This window comes from Diadema antillarum, unplaced genomic scaffold (assembly GCF_040938485.1).
Source record: "Diadema antillarum isolate AM-2024a unplaced genomic scaffold, OU_Dant_1.0 seq00000195_RagTag, whole genome shotgun sequence".
NCBI classification, from domain to species: domain Eukaryota; kingdom Metazoa; phylum Echinodermata; class Echinoidea; order Diadematoida; family Diadematidae; genus Diadema; species Diadema antillarum.
In genome coordinates, this window is record NW_027271258.1 from 292000 (window position 1) to 313496 (window position 21497).

The 21497-nt window shown below is 42.3% G+C and overlaps 1 protein-coding gene across 1 annotated transcript in view; it reads right to left on the reverse strand.

Moving 5' to 3' along the window:
* Positions 1-3240: 3240 nt before the first annotated feature.
* LOC139728728 (uncharacterized) overlaps positions 3241-21497 on the reverse strand; it is a 95380-nt gene continuing 77123 nt past the window's right edge. The window contains exons 3-5 of the mRNA XM_071639669.1: positions 20006-20267; positions 8361-8452; positions 3241-3448 (exon numbers count right to left, since the gene is read on the reverse strand). Coding sequence (XP_071495770.1) covers positions 3241-3448; positions 8361-8452; positions 20006-20267 — 562 coding nt within the window. The remainder of the gene's footprint in view (positions 3449-8360; positions 8453-20005; positions 20268-21497) is intronic.

Consider the following 21497-nt stretch of genomic DNA (forward strand, 5'->3'; position numbering starts at 1 on the left):
GGATGGGATATAAAATATGTCTTCGTTGAATATTATGACATTGCATCAAAAAATAAATAAAACATAGAAGACGCAAAGCATTATGATACCAATGACATAACCGGGTGACATCCGAAGTCGGTCGGAAGAGAAACCTTTTTCCGACACTTCCAATCTGACCTGCACACAGTTCAGCTTTTATAGTTGCAACGAAACAGGAGAATTACCCGTGCAAAGATCAACATAAATACAGCGAAATATCATGATTGATTGCAGAAGGTATACCATCCATTGATTATTCTTTTATATTAATATCGTGTAGGAAATCAAGCAGCGTTTAACTTAAAAAAACGAGAGAGAAAAAAGAAAGGAAACAAAATACATTGTGAAAGCTATGTTAAATTCAGCGTGTCAAATGCAGTTGATATCAATGTTGTACAAGACAAGGGATTTATGAGCAAACTGTGGGTAGTGCTCCCATAAGACTTTATCCTATTCAACGTGGGAGAAACGTATATGATAAATGGCGCCAATATACCGCCATCAGAGCGCAATTACCGTCGACAGCGATAATAACTAAACTAAAAGAATGGAAAGAAGACGAAAACCTCTCAAGATTTCGCCAAAAAGGCAATGCATCATATCTGGGATTTCATGAAGATTTACGAGAACGAAGTGACAAAGAAATGGACAACTTTTCTCCCCAACTCTTTCCCTCTAAAAAAGAATAAAAAACAAAACACACTTCTGCTTGTTTTTTCCTTTCCATATCCACCTTGCCCGTTCCAATTTACGTAGGCTGAATAAACATGGCCAGTATTTTCCCTAAGGTAAGCTTCCAAAAAAACATATCGAGCAAAGACGCGTGACTACGATTTTGACATAACTCAGTGAGGTTGGTATACCCCGACTTTAATCCCCGTTACGTCTCGCCAGTAACGATGAGTTGTTGGGCCGAGGGGCGAGGGTTGGGGGTAGGGGGGGGGGGGGGATCAGCTCCTAACTCATAGTGTAATCCTACTTCTGAGGCGTTGTTAAGACGATTGGACACTGACATTAGAAAGACGTAATAAAACAACAACAACAAAAGTCTGCATGCTGCGAAGATACGGGAATGCGATGTGAATAAAGAGCTCCTATAGCTAGATTACATATCGGTAGATGTACGGATTATGGGATAGATTCTGTATGAATCAATAGCAGCAGACGGGCAAAGCATATGAGACGGAGGGGTTAATAACGGCAGAGAGAGAAAAAAAATGACGGTGCATTAGGGATGAATATAATCATGAGATCTTGTTGGAGGCTAATATAACAGACTTAAGAGATGGTCGATAGACAAAGGAAACGGGCTGATCACATTAGTGAATTGGGGTAGGGAATGGAAGGGAAAAAAAGAGAAAGTTAGAGAGAGAGAGAGTGAAAGACGGAGAGAAGAGTTGGACAGATCTCTCACATGATGAACATCGAGCTTTCTTGTCGACAGCTGACTATACACATAGCCATCAATTAAGTCGAGTCCATTTTCAGGGGACAGCGCACTTAACCCGCCGTTGCCAACCGCGAGCAGCTTAGCAAATCAACCCTACCCCCCAATTTTCACGCGCGTTCCGACATTGAGTGTGTGGAAGAGCCCCCTCAACGCACCGCGGTGCACGGAGCGCTTCCCATGTCGCATCTCCCGACATTCTCTTGGGCCGAACTGTCATCCCCCGACCCACTCGCTGTTTTTATTAGCCTCCCAGCGTTCGAAGGTTAGACAGGCTAATTAGATACGATTGTAAATGAGCTCAAGGGCTTCTAATAAATGATCTGTCTCGATATGAAGCGTGCATTACCCACAGAGAAGAAAAACGTGATTTATTAATTTTGATTCGGGCTGCCTAATTTTCCCCAGTCTCCTTTGATATTACAGAATGCATGACGAGCACGGAAAACCGACGATTAATAATCTTCTCGAGATTGATGCGTGTTCATTCTTTTTTTCTTCTGTCTGTATGCCTGTATCGCCCTTTCTTTCTCTCTATCTCTCTTTCTCTCTCTGCTTTTTGGTAGGCTCATCTGCGTCACACCCCAAGATAGACTCGGCCGGCTGGTTATTACAAACTGTCATTGAGTCGACCAATGCTCCGTTTCATCCCTCGGTTTCATAATACACGTTTGCGGTTGCTAATAAAGTTCTGGTGAGCGACGTGGACGGCCAAACTTCAATTACAAGCTTGTTCAGGCGGGAGCCCCTACACCCGCCCGCAAATACACTAATCGACTGATACTGTCAGCCTTTTTGCCCCGTTCTTACTGACTACATTGTGACTATAGGATGACTTATGAACCAACACACATTTTGCACGGTTTCGAACTGCCACGGCAAGCGGAACATGGAAGCGCCACCAACGTTGACCTCACACGAGGTCACCAGATTGCCAGCAAGCTACAAAGACAGAGGGAAATGTGTATGAACGGATTGTGTGTATGTAACATTGTAGACATAAATAAAGGGGGGAAAAGAAGAGCAGAAAAGACATTTAAACCACGAGAAGTGACCTATCAAGCTAGTAATACACCACAACATGCAAGACACAAATGAAACTAGATTAGTCTCTCACTCTAACACCTTCCTGACATAAAAAAGTGCTCACCTTGCCATTTCAGTGCAGAATAATTAAAATGTATAATATATATATGTCTATATATATTTCAAAGTCTCTCGCGGTTTTCTTTGACATCACAGAATATAGTTCACGAACTTTCCACATCGCCACCCCCCCCCCCAAAAAAAAAAGAAATAGAATCACACAAAAAACATTTGTATACAGGACGGTAAAAAAGACGAGGATTCCGTACAGCGTCTCATTTGTGAAAAAAAAAATCACTTCAACAGTTAATTGAGTTCTAATCCGTTTGCTAACTTCCAGTCCTCTGGGTGGTACGGCATCATCTTACACGTGAGAAATCTTGTGCGAATACAATGCATACGACATATTTAACAAAACGGCTGTCGACAGATGCTAGCATTTGACGTTGTTGGGTTTTTTTTTTTTACTGTCACTACACCACAATTGATATCGCTCTTGGTGTACGCGTCGACGATATGAGACAGAAAAAGAACACACATCAACAACGACAACATCAAATTCACGCCCGCTCCGTTTCGTTCTAAGCCGAGCCGATCACAACTATCGGTCGCCGATCGATCGTCGGTGGGTAGTGCGCCATCACGTAGCGTCCATAGCAACGACTTCCGGGTCATATGTCACAAGGTCACAGTATCTGCTCCATCATCCATTTCATATTTCCCCATGCGCGTGAGTCTGTTTCGTTCTCTTTAGCATCATCTTGTGGCGTTAGTATGTACACTCCTCGGTAACTCTTTTGCTTTGCCAGTAAGACCGCCAGTACGACGAATGCGTGTTCCACGGCAGGCCGCTTCAGAAGGCTGGAAAAATCTTCAAGCATTTCACTAGCATACCTGTAGTGGTAGAACAAGAAAGAGAAAAAAAAAGACAAAAGATGAGGGTAGAGAGTGAGCAATGAAAAATCAAACATCCATATCTACGTATAATAATATATACACATATATCTGATTTATTTTCAATAAACGAAGATCACATGTACGAGGGGTGACGTAATTGGCAAACCAATTTGGCGCGCGAATTAATTAAAAAACATGGGGCATGATTTCGCCGTAAATTGACAGGCACGATTATGCCTGTGCAGTCATCCATCGTCGAATAATTGCGCGCGACAAGAGCAAAATAACTCTGAAATTACTTTTTCAATTTGATAAATGTCTGCGTTGGCTTTCGAAGCCTCGTGGACGTCCATCACACGAGCAGGCACTTTGTCAAAGTGGTTGACAATTGTTATTAGATTTTATTATTATGAATCCAGAATGTAGCTTTACTTCGGCAACCGCCCCTTTCTCAGTCCCTTTTCAGCGGTTGTCAGCAAATTCTGTCAGTTATCCTTCTGAGCAAAGGGGTGGTGCAATATTGGAATACGCCAATCGAGAACGGGAACCTCGTTACACAAAATGAGAAAGATACAAGATGAAGAATTATAAAAGAAACGCACATAATGAATTGTTGTCCATGTGAGCAAATGACAAGCATAGAAGAAATCTTAATCTGATTACGATTTTTTTCTTTGAGCCATTGCCGCATAACGAACAAGACACGGTAATACGACTATGTCGGTGGACTATATCATTATATAAATTCATGTCTTCACACTGCAATGAACATGCATAAGATTCACAGCTATAGTAAAAATACATGACCATGAATTTCAACAATATACTAAAAACAAAACCCCCAAAAACAGATAGAACATCTTGAAAATGAAAGAGAGAAAACTAACACATCGAAAGAATCAATTTTCATCATTGTTGCTTTCTAGCTTGGCCGACCTCCGTTCAGATGGCATTGGAGGAGAATAGTACGTTGCCGCAAAGTCATCAATGTCATTATGATACACAAACAATCTAGCATGCTGTGAGCATCATACGGGCACTGCCAATCTCTCGGCGAGATGGCTATACTAGGTGTGATTAATCAAGAGAAGTCGTCTGACTGTAAAGTAGCGTGATCTGTGTTGGGATGGGTGGCGCGAAAGAAGGTGGGAGTCCGAGAAACGCGATTAAGAAGACTGCGAGGGGGAAAAATAAATTGAATCGACGTAAGAATATTTAAAGAACATCTGTGTTTGGAAGATAAAAGATAAAAATTAATGGACGTTAAAACTCGCAGAACTTAAACTCCATTATGTCCACAGTTGGCTTCTGCCATTTGAGACATTCTGTTGCCAATTAAACCCACGATGTTCGCTTATTGCTCGCGTCGCTTGAAAAAAAAAATGGAGAAAAATTACCCCGAATTTCGCCCGATTAACGAAGCAAGAATATTTCGCCGACTCGGTAACAATCGCCCCAATTTTGCCCTAATTTGTATTGATAATGACGAGAACTCGTCTGTGAGCAGCCACGCTGTGTGGCGAAAAACAATATAAAAAGAAAAAAAATGGCTGCGGCAAAATGTCCTCGGCTTTATGTTGACCAATTAGCTGAACAATAATGACATGGTCCTATAATGAGACAAAGGGGTAAGCGCCAATACGGTAAACGATTTAGCAATTTCTTATTTCAGAGTTATCATTAAACATCTCATTAGCTCTGAGAAAGCTGGGTACTGCGAGTTGCGCTATTGTAGTCATCGTTTTATTTTCTTTCCATCTTTCATCCGCGTATCGTTTTTGCTGGCCGTCTTCCCACGTTCCAGCCAAAAATACTACTAACTAGTCAATTTAGTCCCTTGTTCGACTCCATTACACTAAGCATCAACCAGTCTGCTTTTGATTTTATTTTTATTTTCTTGCTTGACAGCAGTGCGAGCCTATTTGCCCTGAAATGATACGGTAACAACCCTAAATGCTTCGCTAAATTCTTACCGTTGGCGAACCAACTGTTATGCCTGCCACAAATGTCATGAGGTTTGACGGGAGTAAGGTACTGCGGATTCCTAAATGGCCCACTGGATTGCCACGTAGTATTTGTGCGGAAATTAAAGCTCATTTGACAATGACCATATACAGAGAAGAAGAAAGAAGGATGAGGAAAGGGGGTGGGGTGGGGATGTGGAGAGAAGGAGGGAGATTTGAGGGGTTTGAATTCGCGCGCACTGATCCTACGAGCAGGATACACGTGCAAATATTGGCGGGCAAACATTTAGCACGAGGCGGGGAAAATATTAATACGCTACTCTGAAACGATTTCAATGTAATTATTTGCAGACTGGCTCATTCCTGTCGGTTTCGCGTTCCGTATATTGATAAGAGACCGCTATATGTTTTCACAATAGATCCACGCTATTAGACGCAAGTCTTGTTTAAACGCAGGCAACAAATCGCTTCTTTGTACACGGGGCGTGAAAGCAGCATTAGCAGAGGGAGATTGAAATAGAAGAGGAATGAATATGGTCGAATCAATAAGATGATAGAGCACACTTCACCCTTTTCTCAGTATAGAGCTCTCCATTTTTTTTTGTCCTAGTCTCGTTTTCGTTTCTAGCTTAGCTCCGGTCCTCCCTTCTACGCCAACCATTTAATAGCATCCGCCAGATTCCACAAGCGACGGAGAAAAAAAAAGACCTCTCCACTTCGCCATGGTTATCGTGTAATTAATACTAATAAAAGCAATCGAAAAGCAATTATTACCACTCAGTTGAAGCGGTAACAATAGATAGAATATCGGCCTGCCCTTGCGCGCGCCTCAAAAACTAATTATTCCGCGTTTGCCGTGTTTAAACCCAGTACGCTTTCACCGTGCAGGATACCGTGTGCGTGCGTGCGTCCGTCCGTCCTCACTCTTGGAAGCAATTCAGTTTTAATGAAAGTCTATATCCCAATTGCATTCGTCAAGAAATAAAGAGCATGAGAGAAAGGAAAACCCAACAGGACCGTAAAAGGAAACTTCATTTCGAGGTACTAGAGGTTATCGAATGAGACTCTTGTACAGGGGTAACCGATCTGCCCAATAAAGTCTTGCTCACTTAGGGCGCATGGCATAAAAACTTGAGAACTGTGCCAGCACTCTCCAGCTATTGGGATTATCAGAGCACGCCGTCTACACAGAGGTTGTAGTCTTTTTCGTCTTACTCTGTTATCTTCCAACTTTTCTTTGAATGCTTCATTCTCCATCCCACTTAATTTACGTCTCCCTTTCTTCCCCCTCTCTCTGTCTCTTCATCTCGTCCAGGCCTTCCCCCTGTACTTCCAAGCAAAATTTGCTCATATCGGGTGGGATCGTGTGCAATGGCGCAATTACTTCGCGCCACATTTACGGCCTTGCGTGAGGCGAGTCTGTCAAAATAAGGCCTATCGATCCGCACCCATCACTCGGCATAATTGATAAGCAGATAATTACATTATCATTACTCAAATTCCTTCGAGCAAAACGACACTTGCATTGTACGCGCTTTGAACTCGCCCCTCTTACCCTCTCCCTCCACCTTCTCTTTCCCTTGTTGTCCCCTCATCCCTCAAACTCGCTCCAAAGGTTTCTTGTCATCTCCAATAATTTTCACATTAACGAGCACTGCCCGCGTCGTAGCAGCGCACACTTGGCCTTGCTAGTTCCCGGTGTTTGTTCAGCGGCAGCGGGCCTTAATCTTAGCCCCCCTAGAACATAATATTGTCCACCACACTTACCATACGACCACGTGTGTGTCCCTTCATTAATCCCATTCAGGACAATCTGTATGATTGTGCATGAGTCGCTCTCGCGTCATTTCAGCCCTGTCATCAGAGCATGTAGCTGTAAACCTGTACACTGTGGGTGCTATTCCAATGATTGGACGGTAGTTCACCCCCTTCCGACTACTCCTCAATTCCTACTACATTGTCTATTCTCTTTGTTTTACACACAACAATGGAATTCATCACTAAACAAACGGCTTGAGATTTTGCTCCATACACATTAAACTTCTAAACATGGCGACAGACTAATCGTATGTTGATCTTGACCGTATATATATAAAACATGTTTTCAACAGCGCCCTTTAACCTTGACGATGTACTAAAAAGCGCTTTAAAACATTATACCCCGGTTACTTCTCACACATATACAGTGCTCTCACCTCAACCCCCCTAAGAGTACTATCATCTGGACAGCCACTAGAAACGGCTCACAAATGCTATAACATCACACCACATCTGCGGTAAGATTCTCACATACCGGGTATATACCCATTTATACACATATATATGGTTGAGATGTGCGTGGTGGACAAAGGCGTCTCTTTCGCAAAGACATACCGAGGCAAAGTTTGAACACGGGACCCACTCCTCGAAAGCAGTGTGCAGTGACTAGACCACGAGATCACCACCACTCCATTTGCAAATTGTCGCCTTTGACAAGTCCCGTTTACGAGTAATGATGATGATATCATCTTGTCATGTACTAACATGAACGATGATTGCAAACCTACAACTGCATGGCTTTTGATATTAGTGGGGCAAAAAATTAGTGCCTGACATAAAATCGTGGAAAGCGAGGTAGGCAGTGTGTGCAGTTCAAATACGAACTTCCATGCCACTCTCCATATACACGCATTTTACCACACACACACTGATTTTCACTTTCGAAAGAGAGACATGAAAAATCAAAAACAAACCGAATTCTGTCTTAAAATGTTTCTCTTTTCGCCGTGTCAAAAAAGAAATCACTGAGCAAAATTAGTAGCGCTGCCTCTAGATATACTTGTCGTTGATTCATAAACTTGGACGAATAATATCTCTTTGGTCGAACAACAATGGGCAAATGCTTTATCCCAAGAGCTACCCTACCCCCAGATTGTAAGTAAATCGGAGGTATATGTGAATCTAACTCGGTGCGGATTGCCTTGTAAAAGGCGAGCTCGATAATCGCCGACATAGTCCAGTTCAATCGAATGTCATTCAAGCCACCACCACCACCAAACTGCCAAAGGGGAAAAAATCTTGTTTAACACGAAAAAAGAAAAAAGAAAAGAAAAGATAAATGTCATGATGGTTCGAACAATAACCGAGCTAAGCCAAAGACAACGGATGCAACATTTATCTTACGTTGCAGCAATTTCCGCATGACTCCCTGCAACAGAGCCCGTCCAGGAAGACGGCGGTTTTAATTGCCCAGTGTTTGTTTTTTCTTTGTTTTTCTCTTTTCTTTTTAAATTTCACACGAGCAAATCAAAGTTTGCCGTTGGTATTGCTGAAAAGCGAACTTTCGAGCGAGAACAATCGGTGTGGGACAATGATATACGCGGACACTGCAGAAATGAGTGCACTTCCTCAGGCTTCCATGTTATGCAAATCGATCCATTCACGGTATTTGTAATCTGAGTGACTTAAAGGGATCGTATAGTTTTGGTTGAGACCTAATTTCAGGTTTCTAACATTTTTTGGTGAGATAATGAGAAACCTCCTATGAAATATGAAAGAGCATGTAATTCCATGAGGAATTCAACGTTTATTTGATGAAAATTGGTTTTGAAATGGCTGAGATATCCAAAACAGAGCGATTTATTACGATCGCTTTGTTTTACATTGTTTTTGGATGTTTCAGTCATTCCAAACCCGAATTTCATCAAATAAACTTTGAATTCCTCTTAAAATGGTATGCTCTGTACAATTTCGTAAGTGTTTTCTTAGTATCTCACAAAAGGTTAAAAGCCCAATTCTCATCTCCACCAATACTGTACCATCCCTTTAAAGTGCCAAGAACGGCAACGTTTTTATAATATAATATCTTTCGGGAATATCTTTCGGGAATATCTTTTGGGAATATCTTTCCGGAAGGATTTTCCGTATTATCCGCAAACCTGTCATGTTATTATAAATGTTTTCGAAGTTACAAGATATTACACATCTGTTGTAATCAGACAATGAGCAATATGTCTTCGGTGAATATCTGGGACAATCTTCTATTCTCACACAAACAACGAAACGTCCAGTTGTATTTGCTAGTTTTGATTAAGTTTTATTTGTAACACTTCAAGTTATAACTGTTCGGGACAGCAGACTAGTGTCGGAAATGGTAACTTATGTTTTTGTAGCTATGACGCTAGCTGTAGAAATGTATAGCTGTTCAATCTTTTTTCTTTTCCTTGTACCAAGATGCATAGACCTACATATCACATCATCACAAGAGAGAACATGATAACAAGCAAAACATGTTTATCGACTTCTGGTCTCACGATAACAGCCTGTTGGAGAGAGGAAAACTCCCTCTACGTCGACATTCACGGTACGCCATTCCCTAATTTCAATAGTAGCCTTTGCCCTCGTCATGTGGAAAATAACGGTGTTAATTGTCTACGTTGCATCTGCACTGTATACACTGCACTGACAAAGGTCCCTGTCACTGTCACTGTTCTAGCATTGCCAGATATATTAAGTTGAAGACCTTGGTCATGACGAACGACGTCTGTAAAACATCGTGCTCGACGTGTACGCGCCTCGCGCAGGACTTGAACTTAGAATATGTCGTCTGCGAACATAGACCCTTAACCACAATGCCACACTGTGTACATAAGTTCTAAAACTGCTCAAATGGTAATGCTAACTCTGTCATTACGATAATTAAAACTAACGACTCGAAGCTAGACTATTCCCCCCCCCCCCCGTTTTTTCGTTATCTCGATTCAACACTACTTTTCTTCTTATTGTGTCTTTTTTTTTTCCGTGGTCATTCCAGAAATCCAGAAGGGTACAATAGGCGCTGGTTTCTCTCCGAGCTCGATCAGGGTCATGGCCGGGTGCTGTCCGCAGGGAGGAAGTGGAAGAAAGGGGACGGTTTGTCGTCTGTGGGACCCTGTCACCAGTTTATTTAACAACTACTAATTGTCGTCCATCTCCCCCCCCCCCCCCTCCCGAAACCTAGCTTGGAGAGAAGGAGCTGCCAAACCCGCCTTTACGTTTACACCAAACTTCATAATTCCCTCAAAATGACACTAAACGGTCTAATAGAAAAGCAGGGCAGAAAGGGACTACGCGAATATAAAATCATGAGAGAGAAAATGCATTAAATTCAAAGCTATTGCCTTGCTGATATCACTCAAATTAGATAAACTTTTCTTTTTCGTCCGTGGCACAGGTGTGTAGGGTGAAGAGATCTGAGGGTAAACCTTACAAGCAAAGATTATGACGTAAAGAAGGTATATGACATTCAAATACGCACAATCGTAATTAGCCATGTGTGCTCGATTATGGTACTTTCTCATTACCACTTTCTCTATGCCATTCTTTTATTTCAGTCGAAGATTTAAAGTCTTAGATTTCATTGTTATATTGTTTGCAAATAATCAATCAAATCACACGTCATGTAGAGTCGTGATGTAGTTGTTGATGTGTCAGTTCAGTTTAGGGCAAGTATACAGGCTACTTACCACGCGCCATGGGGATGCTCTAAATCATTGAAACCACACGCTTTAATCCTAATCATACTGATACTCATCATCTCAGTTTATGCCATCCCACCTTTTATCATTTCTGCAATCAAGTGTTGTTATTGTTGATCACTGTTATCATCACTGCTGAAACCTTTATCCTCAATAACATTTACGATCTTTATTTTATATTGTAAAAATGCACGTTATCACCTGTTTGGGGTATTATACTTCGTCTTTAGGGGAGCTGAAATAAGTATACAAATGAACAAAACATGAAATAAATAAAGCTGAGAGAAATGAAAGCAGGGAAGGACTGGTTGATTCAAAATTTGAGTGGTAAGTGAGAGATGTGTGCCACGCCATCAGGGCGGGCTGGGAGGGGTGGGGGAGGGGTTCAGTGACAGATTATACAAAGATAAACTTGGTGCCCTACTCTGTAATCTCGTCTCCAGAGTAGAATTATATAAGTCGCAATCAGCTGACCCAATTTTCTCATAATCCGAGGAATAATGAAACGTCTTGACTATGAAGTAATATATACTACAGAGAGAAAAATACAAAAAAAAAAATCATTACATCAGCCACGGATAACAAGATTTCATCCTAATTCATATACGATATGAGAATTCAGTTAATCTAGTATAGGCAGGTCATCTAACGTGCAACCTCAAAATAGCCGTCTCGTTAGCAAAAACTGTAACACGCCTGAATATTAGTCCTTTGTTCCGAAAACGTCTCAAGTGTAAGAATTTTCTCGAAGGATTCGAACTTGCATGTCTGCAAAATTTTCGTTCACTTTAGTATATGCACCTACACATGTTTGACGTAAAAAGGATTGCAATTTAATTTAAAATGAAGACTACTTAACAATGACGCGAAAAGTCTCTCGAATAAGGCGTTCATTTTCACGTGCCAAACGGGACTGTGTGTGCAAGACTTACCATCATTCGAAATGGAGATGATTATGCCATTGTTTGCACGAGATTGCTAATATGTTCCCGGATCTGTTTCTTCTAATAACATCGGTGCTAAAAATCCACACCTAAATTTCCCTTCAGGGAACTCTCTCGACAGTTTAGCTTAACGGTGTTCACAGAATGTACATGTAAATTTAGAATTACGCATCGATCACAAATGAAGAAATACACAATCACACACAAACAAAATAACAAGACAACACGAAGAATATGTCTTCGTCGCATTGATCCAAGCCCAAGTAGTGAAACTAAAAAGTATTTATAAGACAATTTAGGTATTGGTTTGGCAAGTGATTTCGTTACGGTAAGAAGCTACCATCTTGCCCCAGCAACAAGGAACATAAGGTTATGTCGATCGCTTTTGAATTGCACGTTCAGCGCCACTCTATGTAAGACTCCTATTCTGATTCCTCCCCATCACAGCTGTGTCAATCCATGTTGAATGCATGATATTCATGTTCCAAACATGGAATAGATCACTCTTAACTCTAGACGGAGTAATCACGGCCAGATAGACATCTGAATAGGTGTTTAATAGCTCGCAGACTGTGATTAAAAAACGACTAAGATAACGATAACAAGCAAGAACGGCGGTATATCTGGCAACTACCTTCCTGGATCGTACACTGGCGCACTGGCGCAGTGCGCGCGTGGCTAATTATCATTATCATTGGCGTTGCCGTAATCATCCGGCCCATTCGATTCCCAGCGATCTCCAATTATCAAACTTAACTCACTGCCATGCGATCAATCAGCTACCGTTAACCATTACAACTATACGGTTCCTTTCATTCGTAATGCGTATCTGCTCTCTTCGTTCTCATCTCTCTCTCCCTTTCTCTTCTCTTTGCCATTCCATCATTGTTTCCCTTTTCCTTTATCTGTCTCTCAACCTTTTTTCTTTCTTGCTGAATTTTTTTTTTCTTTCTTCCCAGTAATTTGTCAAAATTTCGCTACTGTCGTAGATTAATGGGTGCTTTTGGCGCGCTATCGGGTGCCCGCACATTCGGGCTAATTTGTTGGTGTCGCGGGACAGCCCGTGCACGAGGCGCGAGTCAAGATTGAACGATGCGGATTGGGCTGAGCTGCGAAAAAGGCATCTCTGGTGGACGCGGGGCATTTAAAATGTATATCCATGGCTATAGGCCTAATGAGCGACATGGGATGGTAGCCATGCTCTGGCTGAAATGGAGAGGGAGATACGGAAAACGACTTGGTGAGATCGCCCAGGAGAACTCGATTCGAATTGAACTTATTTCTTTTCTTTCTTTTTTTCCTCGTGAAATTTGACAGCGGCCGTTTCCCTCATCCAATTAAAAGACGCAAAATTTGTTATTTCCCTCGCTGTCGCTGGTGTTATACAGTCTTGACTAAATAGGATTTTTTTGTGGTCCTTTTTGGACCGATGTTGCATGATTGATATTTTGCGCAGTAATGACAGTGGTACCATACGGAAGCGGCTTTGAGAAGAGTAAGATGGCGGATAATTTGACGAAGGCTTGTAATCAAAATAGACGACGTAAGGGAGACCACCAGCCATAAAATGGAAAGTTATCCCAACATTCCAACTTCTTATCATTTATTGTCAAAGCGTTTGGGGACGTTTGTGCGTCATGGTATACCGCTAGCTTGCAGGCAAGCCGCGCATGACATTTTCTAGCCTCACGCGAATTGGCCGGCCAATTTTGATCCAATGCGTTTTAATAAAGAGGAAAAAATAGCAACACAAATACACACACATACGCACATACACGCACACAAAAACACAAAACGGACAAAATCTTCTGATATCGACATGGCTTGTGGAGGCACATCGAGAGAAATATCGTGAAGTCATCATCCGGAGACAGACCTGGAAGCCTTGAACCAAGACTAAGCAAGCTGTGCGTCGAATCGGACATCCTCCTTGTCTTCGTTATAATCGACGCATTCCGCGAGGTCCAGCCGATGATCGCCAACTCCAAGCAAATTCCCCTCCCGTTCCTCCCCTTTTCTTCCTGCATCCTCCCGTCCCTTCCTCCCCACCCCCACCCCCATTTTCGCCTCTCTAATCTGTGGCTCTCCCTGCCATTATCCCTTGTCGCGCCCCTACGATATCACCGCTTGTTTGGTCACGGCTATCGTCTGCGAAGGGTCACCTCAGGTCACTCGGCAATCCGCCTAATTGATTTGAGTCCTAACGGTATATACCAGTATAGTCGCTAGTGTCTTCCTGGAATGTGCCGGGTAATGGGACTATGACTCTCGTCGCAGCCTGAAGAAATCTGGTCGCAATTTCTCGTTTCGAAGCCCGGTTATCATACCACGTGATGTCGTCTGGCACAGTAGTGACGTAGAAAAGTGAACAGACTACTAATTAAAACATGCTATAATCGTACGTCATTTTTGTAGCATAGCTGTGTATTTTCTCTGACAAACCACATGCGCAGTAGGTATTTGCAGGGAGGTGAGCCCTGGTATTTGGTATGGGCTGCGAAGCAAACAGCGGAACTGCAACCTGAAGGTTACGAAATTTTCAACTGGCAATATTATGTGAAACCCTTGCTACGATATACCAACCCCCGCTTAAAGTCATGACAAATTGAAATATTGGGAGAATTACATACCATATTTCTATTTCACGAAGCAATAATAATCGTTGCGTCATATGTAGTAAAAAAAAAGTTCTGATTTTGGGTTGCATGCAATCTACACATTTAGCTACAGAATTCCCCATCCGTAATCTCACACTCGTCAACCCCTCTGCTTGTGTTTAGATGAGGGGTGTAACATTCAAAACCACCGAAACTCCCCGCATAGTCCTGGGAGTTACTCACACACGTTCCTTCATGCTGCGTTGCAATTAATTATCTAGCTTCCAATAACAAATACACACTCGGCAGGTCGAATGTTCTAATTTTGCGCGTACGGGAATTTCGCATCGGAAGCGCGAGACTGAAGATACACTATAACAAGAAATAATGACCGGGTCACGTTGTACCAGTCACAGCTACTATTGTCTCCTGCCATGCACTATATTGGGGAAAACCAATCATTCTCGGAAGGGTTCACTAGCAGTCATGTTACAGTAAGCTACGATAAATCAGGTTATTTGACGGAGATTTTGCGGGAATTTTGATGTCATCTATTTTGGTTTGCAGCTGCAGGGATACCGCGTAAGATAACGATTTTTAAAAATTTGTTAATGTGGTTTTTTTTGTGTCTGTAATGACAATTGGTCAGAATAGGTAGTTCACGTTGCTGAAACGCTTACTAAGCCTGAGTGCAGTTCACATACGGGCAGGCCATTGCTTAATGGCTCTGGATTATCGATAAATCAGTGTAAGTAAATCGCTCATGATTGAAATTATGTTTCATTAAAAAATGACACACATCGTTTGCGATGATTCTTATCAACTACCAGAGTGTAATAATGATGATATTTTACGACAAAAACTTGGAAAGTGTAAGGCCTATAGCAAATATGGATTGGTAGGCAGGTCATCCGTGGATTGCTTTTCCTCTATTAATGATGCTCCTAGATACTAGTATGTAGATACCTATAGTGAGCCAGCATTTGGGCCATATCACTTCATCGTGTGACTTGAGGTTTACAACAATGTCAAACATTGAGAAATGAAACAGATGCATTTCATCTCAGCAGGTAGGCCCTATCCACCTCCCTGATCTCAGCTTAGTACCGTCCACTCCGTCTATATTCACGTTATGTTTTCCCCTTTTCCCTATACTGTCATTTCATTTACGAAAATTGTACATTTGTTTTTGTCAGGCGAGTGATTTACGTTCCTTTCCGTGTTTTTTTTCTTTTAACGCTGATCCCAGCTGTCATTTTCCACGATTCATCATCTAGATGTACTTCAAAAATGTGGCAAGAACAGTAACACATAGCTGCATGCCCAGACGGGGCACGAAATGAAAACCGCCTCCAGACATACACGCAAAAAGCCCCCTACATAATTTCGATCTTCAAGAAAATACTCTCCCTCTTCTCTCGCGCGGAGAGTTGACACAGCACTCCAGTATTTTGAAACACCACAGGTGACTAATAGATCTGTTGCCATGGAAACGCGAGCAGGCGAGGTGTGAAATTGTACAGCACGGCGTCTCATACTTCGCCCATAACCCGCCTGTCCGTGCGTCCTCAAACGGTCGACCATTAGGGCGTAATAGCTTGAGTAATACCCGGTCGACAATTTATTGTCTTAGCGCTGCCCATAAGACTACTTTTTTCCCCAGCGATAATAGGAATATCTCGAGGGTAAATGGCCGAGAAGGACATAAAGTACTCATCTGCCTTTCGAATGAAAAATGAGCTATACCAGCTCTGAAATCTGACGAGGAGGGTTCGGGAGTCGCCATGTTGGAAGGATGAAGATCGAGTTTCGGAAGAAGACAGCGAGGGGGCAGCAGCCAGCGCTCAAGTGAACTAGTGAAAACTGCAACACTAAAACAGTTGTATCTAGTCAGAAGTGTCTTTACCAATAAGGCAATCTTGAAATGGTCCGAGTGTTGTCGGTTTTATGCAGGATGTCATTGCATGTTAGAGGAAATGTTAAGATACGGGACACAAGGAGGACAATTTACAGTAAAGTAGAAGGGGGGGGGGGGCAAGATAGTGAGATCGGATACTCACCCCCCCAAACAACAACAACAACAACAAAACAACAACAACAAACAAAAGAAAACAAGCAAACAAACAAACAAAAGAAAACAAAACAGCAAAACAACTAAAAAACAAAAACAAAATACGTCATTGCACGTGATGCGAAAATAGGACTAGTGGTAACACCATGAACTAGTTACTATTACTACGGTGTAGTACAGAATCAGTAATATCAAAGGAATCTAGGATGTCTCACCATGGTCGTGGAGAGAAAACATCACAAATAATATGCTCTGCCTTTCTTCTATTCTCTTGGTATGAAGTCATAGCGTTCCTACTGGGTTGTTGTGCATTTTTACCGCAATATATTCGTAATCTCATAAGGACTGATCACATTTTTTAATGTCTCGAAAGGCTTACTATTGCAGAAATTCTCCTAGTCATGTGTTTTTGTCTGTGCGGACAAGAAAAATCACTATGAACGTTAAAAAAAACCTCCCTGAAACAAAACAAATCAAATTAATTGATGAGATTGAATCACACGCACCAAAGTGGCTTATAAAAGGTTTGAAACATGGTGGACAGGTGGAGAACAAAAAAAAAAAAAAACCTTCAATAAGAATATCTTCGTCTGTAATTTCTCAATGTGCTTCACAGAATTGATTGTGAAGCTCTATCTCCGAGCAAGTTGTTTCATCTAAATCTTGCCTGCATACATGTGGACAAGTAACTGCTTGCATCAAAAGAGTTCGACACACACGATTAGAACATACTGTAATGATCTCGTGAAGATGCGATAAATGGCATTACTAAAGCTATGACACATTTTTGAGAGGTTTTTCTTTTAAATTTTGTATTGGTGAAAGGCAGAACAAAAAAGGCAAACCAAACATCGTAATCAGATAATGGATGCATTTTCGGTGCAAACAATATCCGGAGCTAAGCGCATCAAAGGCACGAATACGCATATCACAAACATAAACTATTCACGAAGTAATTCGACGAGAAAAGAAAAGTAGCACGGTTGCGAAACCTTGCCCAGTTCGTTACCATCAACACAACTGACAAATTAAGTGCTCATAATGCCTGGGGCATTATTTATCATGACAAGGGAGGACCCGATAATCCTTTTCTTTGCATCTTCAGCAGATTTGATGCAAAAGAAAGGGAAAACATCCATCCCACACATTTGACCCAAAATCGAAATAGTTCAAACGCTTTGTAAGAAATGTTGAAGTACGCATGAATGAATACTATTATGGTATAGAGAAAACACTGTTCTCACTTATGGTACATGTATGGCCGTGTCGCTGCACGAAACAGAACCGGTAATGGGAGGTGGAGGTGGTTGGGGGGGGGGGGGGGGAGGGGAGATAGTGTGAAAGAGATTGATGGGAAGCAAGGAGGTGGAGAAAGGGAGATGGTGAGAGCTTGCTCATAAATTCCGATCTGCCAATAATGGTCCGGGACGGACGCTCTCGAAAGCCTCGTGGTGCGAAGATTTTTTAGCAGGGATTTACACGCGAGATTGGCAAGCCGAGGTTCTAGTGGCAATGCCTCGGGGAACGCACCCGAGAGCTGGCTGACAGGTAGCGCCTAATACGGCCAGGGGCTAACGCGCACAGTCACTCATGACTAGATTGGTACATGTTGTGCGTTTTTTGTTTTTTGTTTGTCTCCTACTTTCACCGGCATCAGGCAGTCGTTAACGGCGATGCTTTTTTTTTGTCCTCCTCCCGCACTTCTTCTTCTCCTTCTCCTTCTTCTTCTATTTTCTGTAGGAGCGTTTCACGGTTAGAAAGGTTATGATAATGTGTATGCTTTTACTGGGAACCCGACTCCTAACACAAGAGTGTTCAAAGTGTACAATCAGCGTCCAAGTGCAGCGCGCTTCATATCACGAAGGTAATAAGGGTGGGTAAAATGGCGAATTTCATTCGGGAGGAAAACAACAGGTAGCATGAAGGCGAGATGGAAAGCACGAGGCATCGGCGGAAAATCGTCTGCTCTTATCGGATTCGTCATCCGCCAAAAACGAGTTTATACATTTCTCGCATTCGCAAGCATTGATTCATTATTCGACGTAGGCCTTGAACAGCCCAGCATATCATCAAAACGGTGTTTGGGTCAGAGGTATTCGTAGAACAACTGAAGATGATACTACAAGCAACGTTGAAATTGAAATAACGTTTGCTTTACCAGCTATAAGATATCAAATGCGTTTCTTTATTGAAGTTTTTATCATCAAATCAGTATTTTCTTCAGCAAATCATGTGCCATCGACAAGTTTTCTTTTCACCATAAGAGAACACTTGCTTCATTTCTTAGCCATATTTCCAATGAATGCACATACTTTACTTCAATGCCTTCGCGTAGTCCGTGATATTACATCTGGGCAGTAGTCAAAGACGGGATATATTGTAGGCATACCTTCAGTGACATAATCTTTTATTGCTGTTTGCTAATGCCAGGACAAAGCAATGCCATGAAAAAGATTTTGAGTGAAGCAATAGGGACAAAAAACAGACAATTTCAAGGTAAAGGACTGTCAATGGGAACCCTCGCTGCTTTTCTCCTTTTTTTTTTTTTTGGGGGGGGGGGGTCTTCTTTTTTGAAGGGGAGGAGTGAGAAAGATAAAGCAGAAAGAAAGAGACTAAAGTTACGTTCAGACGGGAGCCCTTAACCTCGAAGTTAGGAAACTTCGAGGTTAGAGCTTGTAGTTAGGGACCGTGAAGACGCACTCGTAGTTAGCAAACCTCGAGGTTTGCTCGATGTTTCGAGCCACGAGAAATCTTATGGTTAGCGCTCTAACCACGAGCCGCGGGGGGTCCCCACTCGTAGTTAAGCACCGTGTGGACACAAAAAACAACGAACTCGAAGTTAAGAGTGACCTCGCCGTAAACTCCAGCCCCCACAATTTCCCTCTGCTTCCGGGTCAACCTCCCAAACGTACACCACAAATACACTACACGTGAAAAACCTATGACGCACGACACAACAACATCATCTTTTCTTCCCATGCGCTTGATCTCTGAAACTGAACACGTCGAACTCGATACTGTATTCTATATTCTTCTCCGACGCTAAAAAAAAATGTTTTCGACGAATATCTTCATAAAGGCATAAAGTCATCAGTGCAGTGCTATCTCTGCATACCATGACAGAGAAAAAGAGTACCTGTAAGCGAGTCCGACAGGGTTGGACTAAAGAATAAATAGACGCCTTGTTAGCAGCGTGGGCTGAAACTTCCGGTTTAGTGGTTTTAACATCGAGTGGGACCCACTCGTAGTTACGGGGGGCAGAAACTTAACCTCGAGGTTTCGTAACCTCGAGGTTAAGATTCGTCGTGTGGACACACGTCGTAGTTAGGGGGCAAGAGCTAAACCTCGAGGTTTCCTAACCTCGAGGTTAAGGCCTGCCGTCTGAACGTAACTTAAGTGAGATATAACCGTTTGTATATTTGTTCGGCGCGTACATGAGAAGGGGAGAGAGTGAGAGAGAAAAAAAAAGGTTGTGGTCCTTACCCTGTTCCCAGGTCTGAGACCAGGGGCGTGGCCCGGCGCCATACCGTGGTGCGCCGCCGCCTTGAACAGCTTCCCGTGGTCGTTCTCGCAGACGATACTGCCGTTGACCAGCGTGTAGCGGTCGCCGGGCACGAGCTGTATGTGGCAGGAACTACAGGCGAAGCACTTGAGGTGGTAGACTCGGTTCTGTGTACGCATCACCAGCTCGCTGGCAGGGATCTGCTGACCGCACGCCGTGCATGCCCCGCTCGTGCCGAATAATCTGCCATGGAAGAGAGAAAGAAGAGAACGCATACATTGATAATAATATATCTCTGTCGACATCGTTACCATTATCCTCATCTTCCTTTCTGATACTATCATACCATCACCATCCTCCTCATCATCATCATTCTCATCATCGTCATCATTGCTATTATAAGAATTGTTACATCACTGCACTAAAATGATATCCGTTTTCAAACATCTCATTATTATGCAAAGGTTCGCTGCCTTCGTACTGTTCCGATAATCTTCTCCATCATCATCGTCACCGTCATCATCATCATCATCATCATCATCATCATCATCATCACCATTCTATGATCGTCACCATTGTCGTAGTCGTCTTCACGAATTGTTTCATAACTATGGTACATCTTTGTCGTCATCGTCACCAGCCACATCACTTCCTTTGCTCTATCTTTTTATTTCTTTGTACTCCAACCTTACCAGTGTACTTTCGACAAACATTGCTTGTCGCGCTGTTTTCAATGCGAAGCCATAATGTCCTCGGAGCACACACATGCATACATGTATCAAAATTCGAATGTATAGTGATGATAATATATAAATAATAGATCTCTCGCGAGTGAAGGTCATGATATAATACGACACCCGAATTGTCAACATTTATTATACAGTGCTAAGGTTTAATGCCCTAAATCCATACTTCGTTATAGTAGCAATGCGCGTGTCAAGTATAAAAAAATGTGAGTCTCCTTCCCGCGTCCGTACGTCGTCTACAACGCTGACAATTGCTGGGAGAGTACTGCAGTGACAGTTTGTTTCTGAATTGGTGAACGCACTTTGATCGCACTCCTCCCTATTAATGTTAATTTTTCGTCACTCACACTTTAACACTTCTAAATAAACTAGGAGGCAAAAAGACGGTATCAATGAAATTATACACTGATGTGGAGAGATCAAAATAATAAGCGTCAGGTGCACCTGGAAATACAATGCCATTAGATAAAGCAACAGTAAGTTCAGAGTAGCATTTGTTTCAATTATCAAAAAAAAAAAAAACACGCTCACACTTTCCACTCACAACACGTCACAGCTGCTTGTCAGGTTTCAAATACGATGGAACAATGTACCGATAGATTTGTTAACTTTCATTTTTATCTTTTGAAAAGCGGCTCCCTCATAAAGAGAATGTGTCAGTGATGATACAAAGCTCAAAAGTGAGATGCAATGGATAATAGCACGTCGTATGAGCAGACGAGAGATA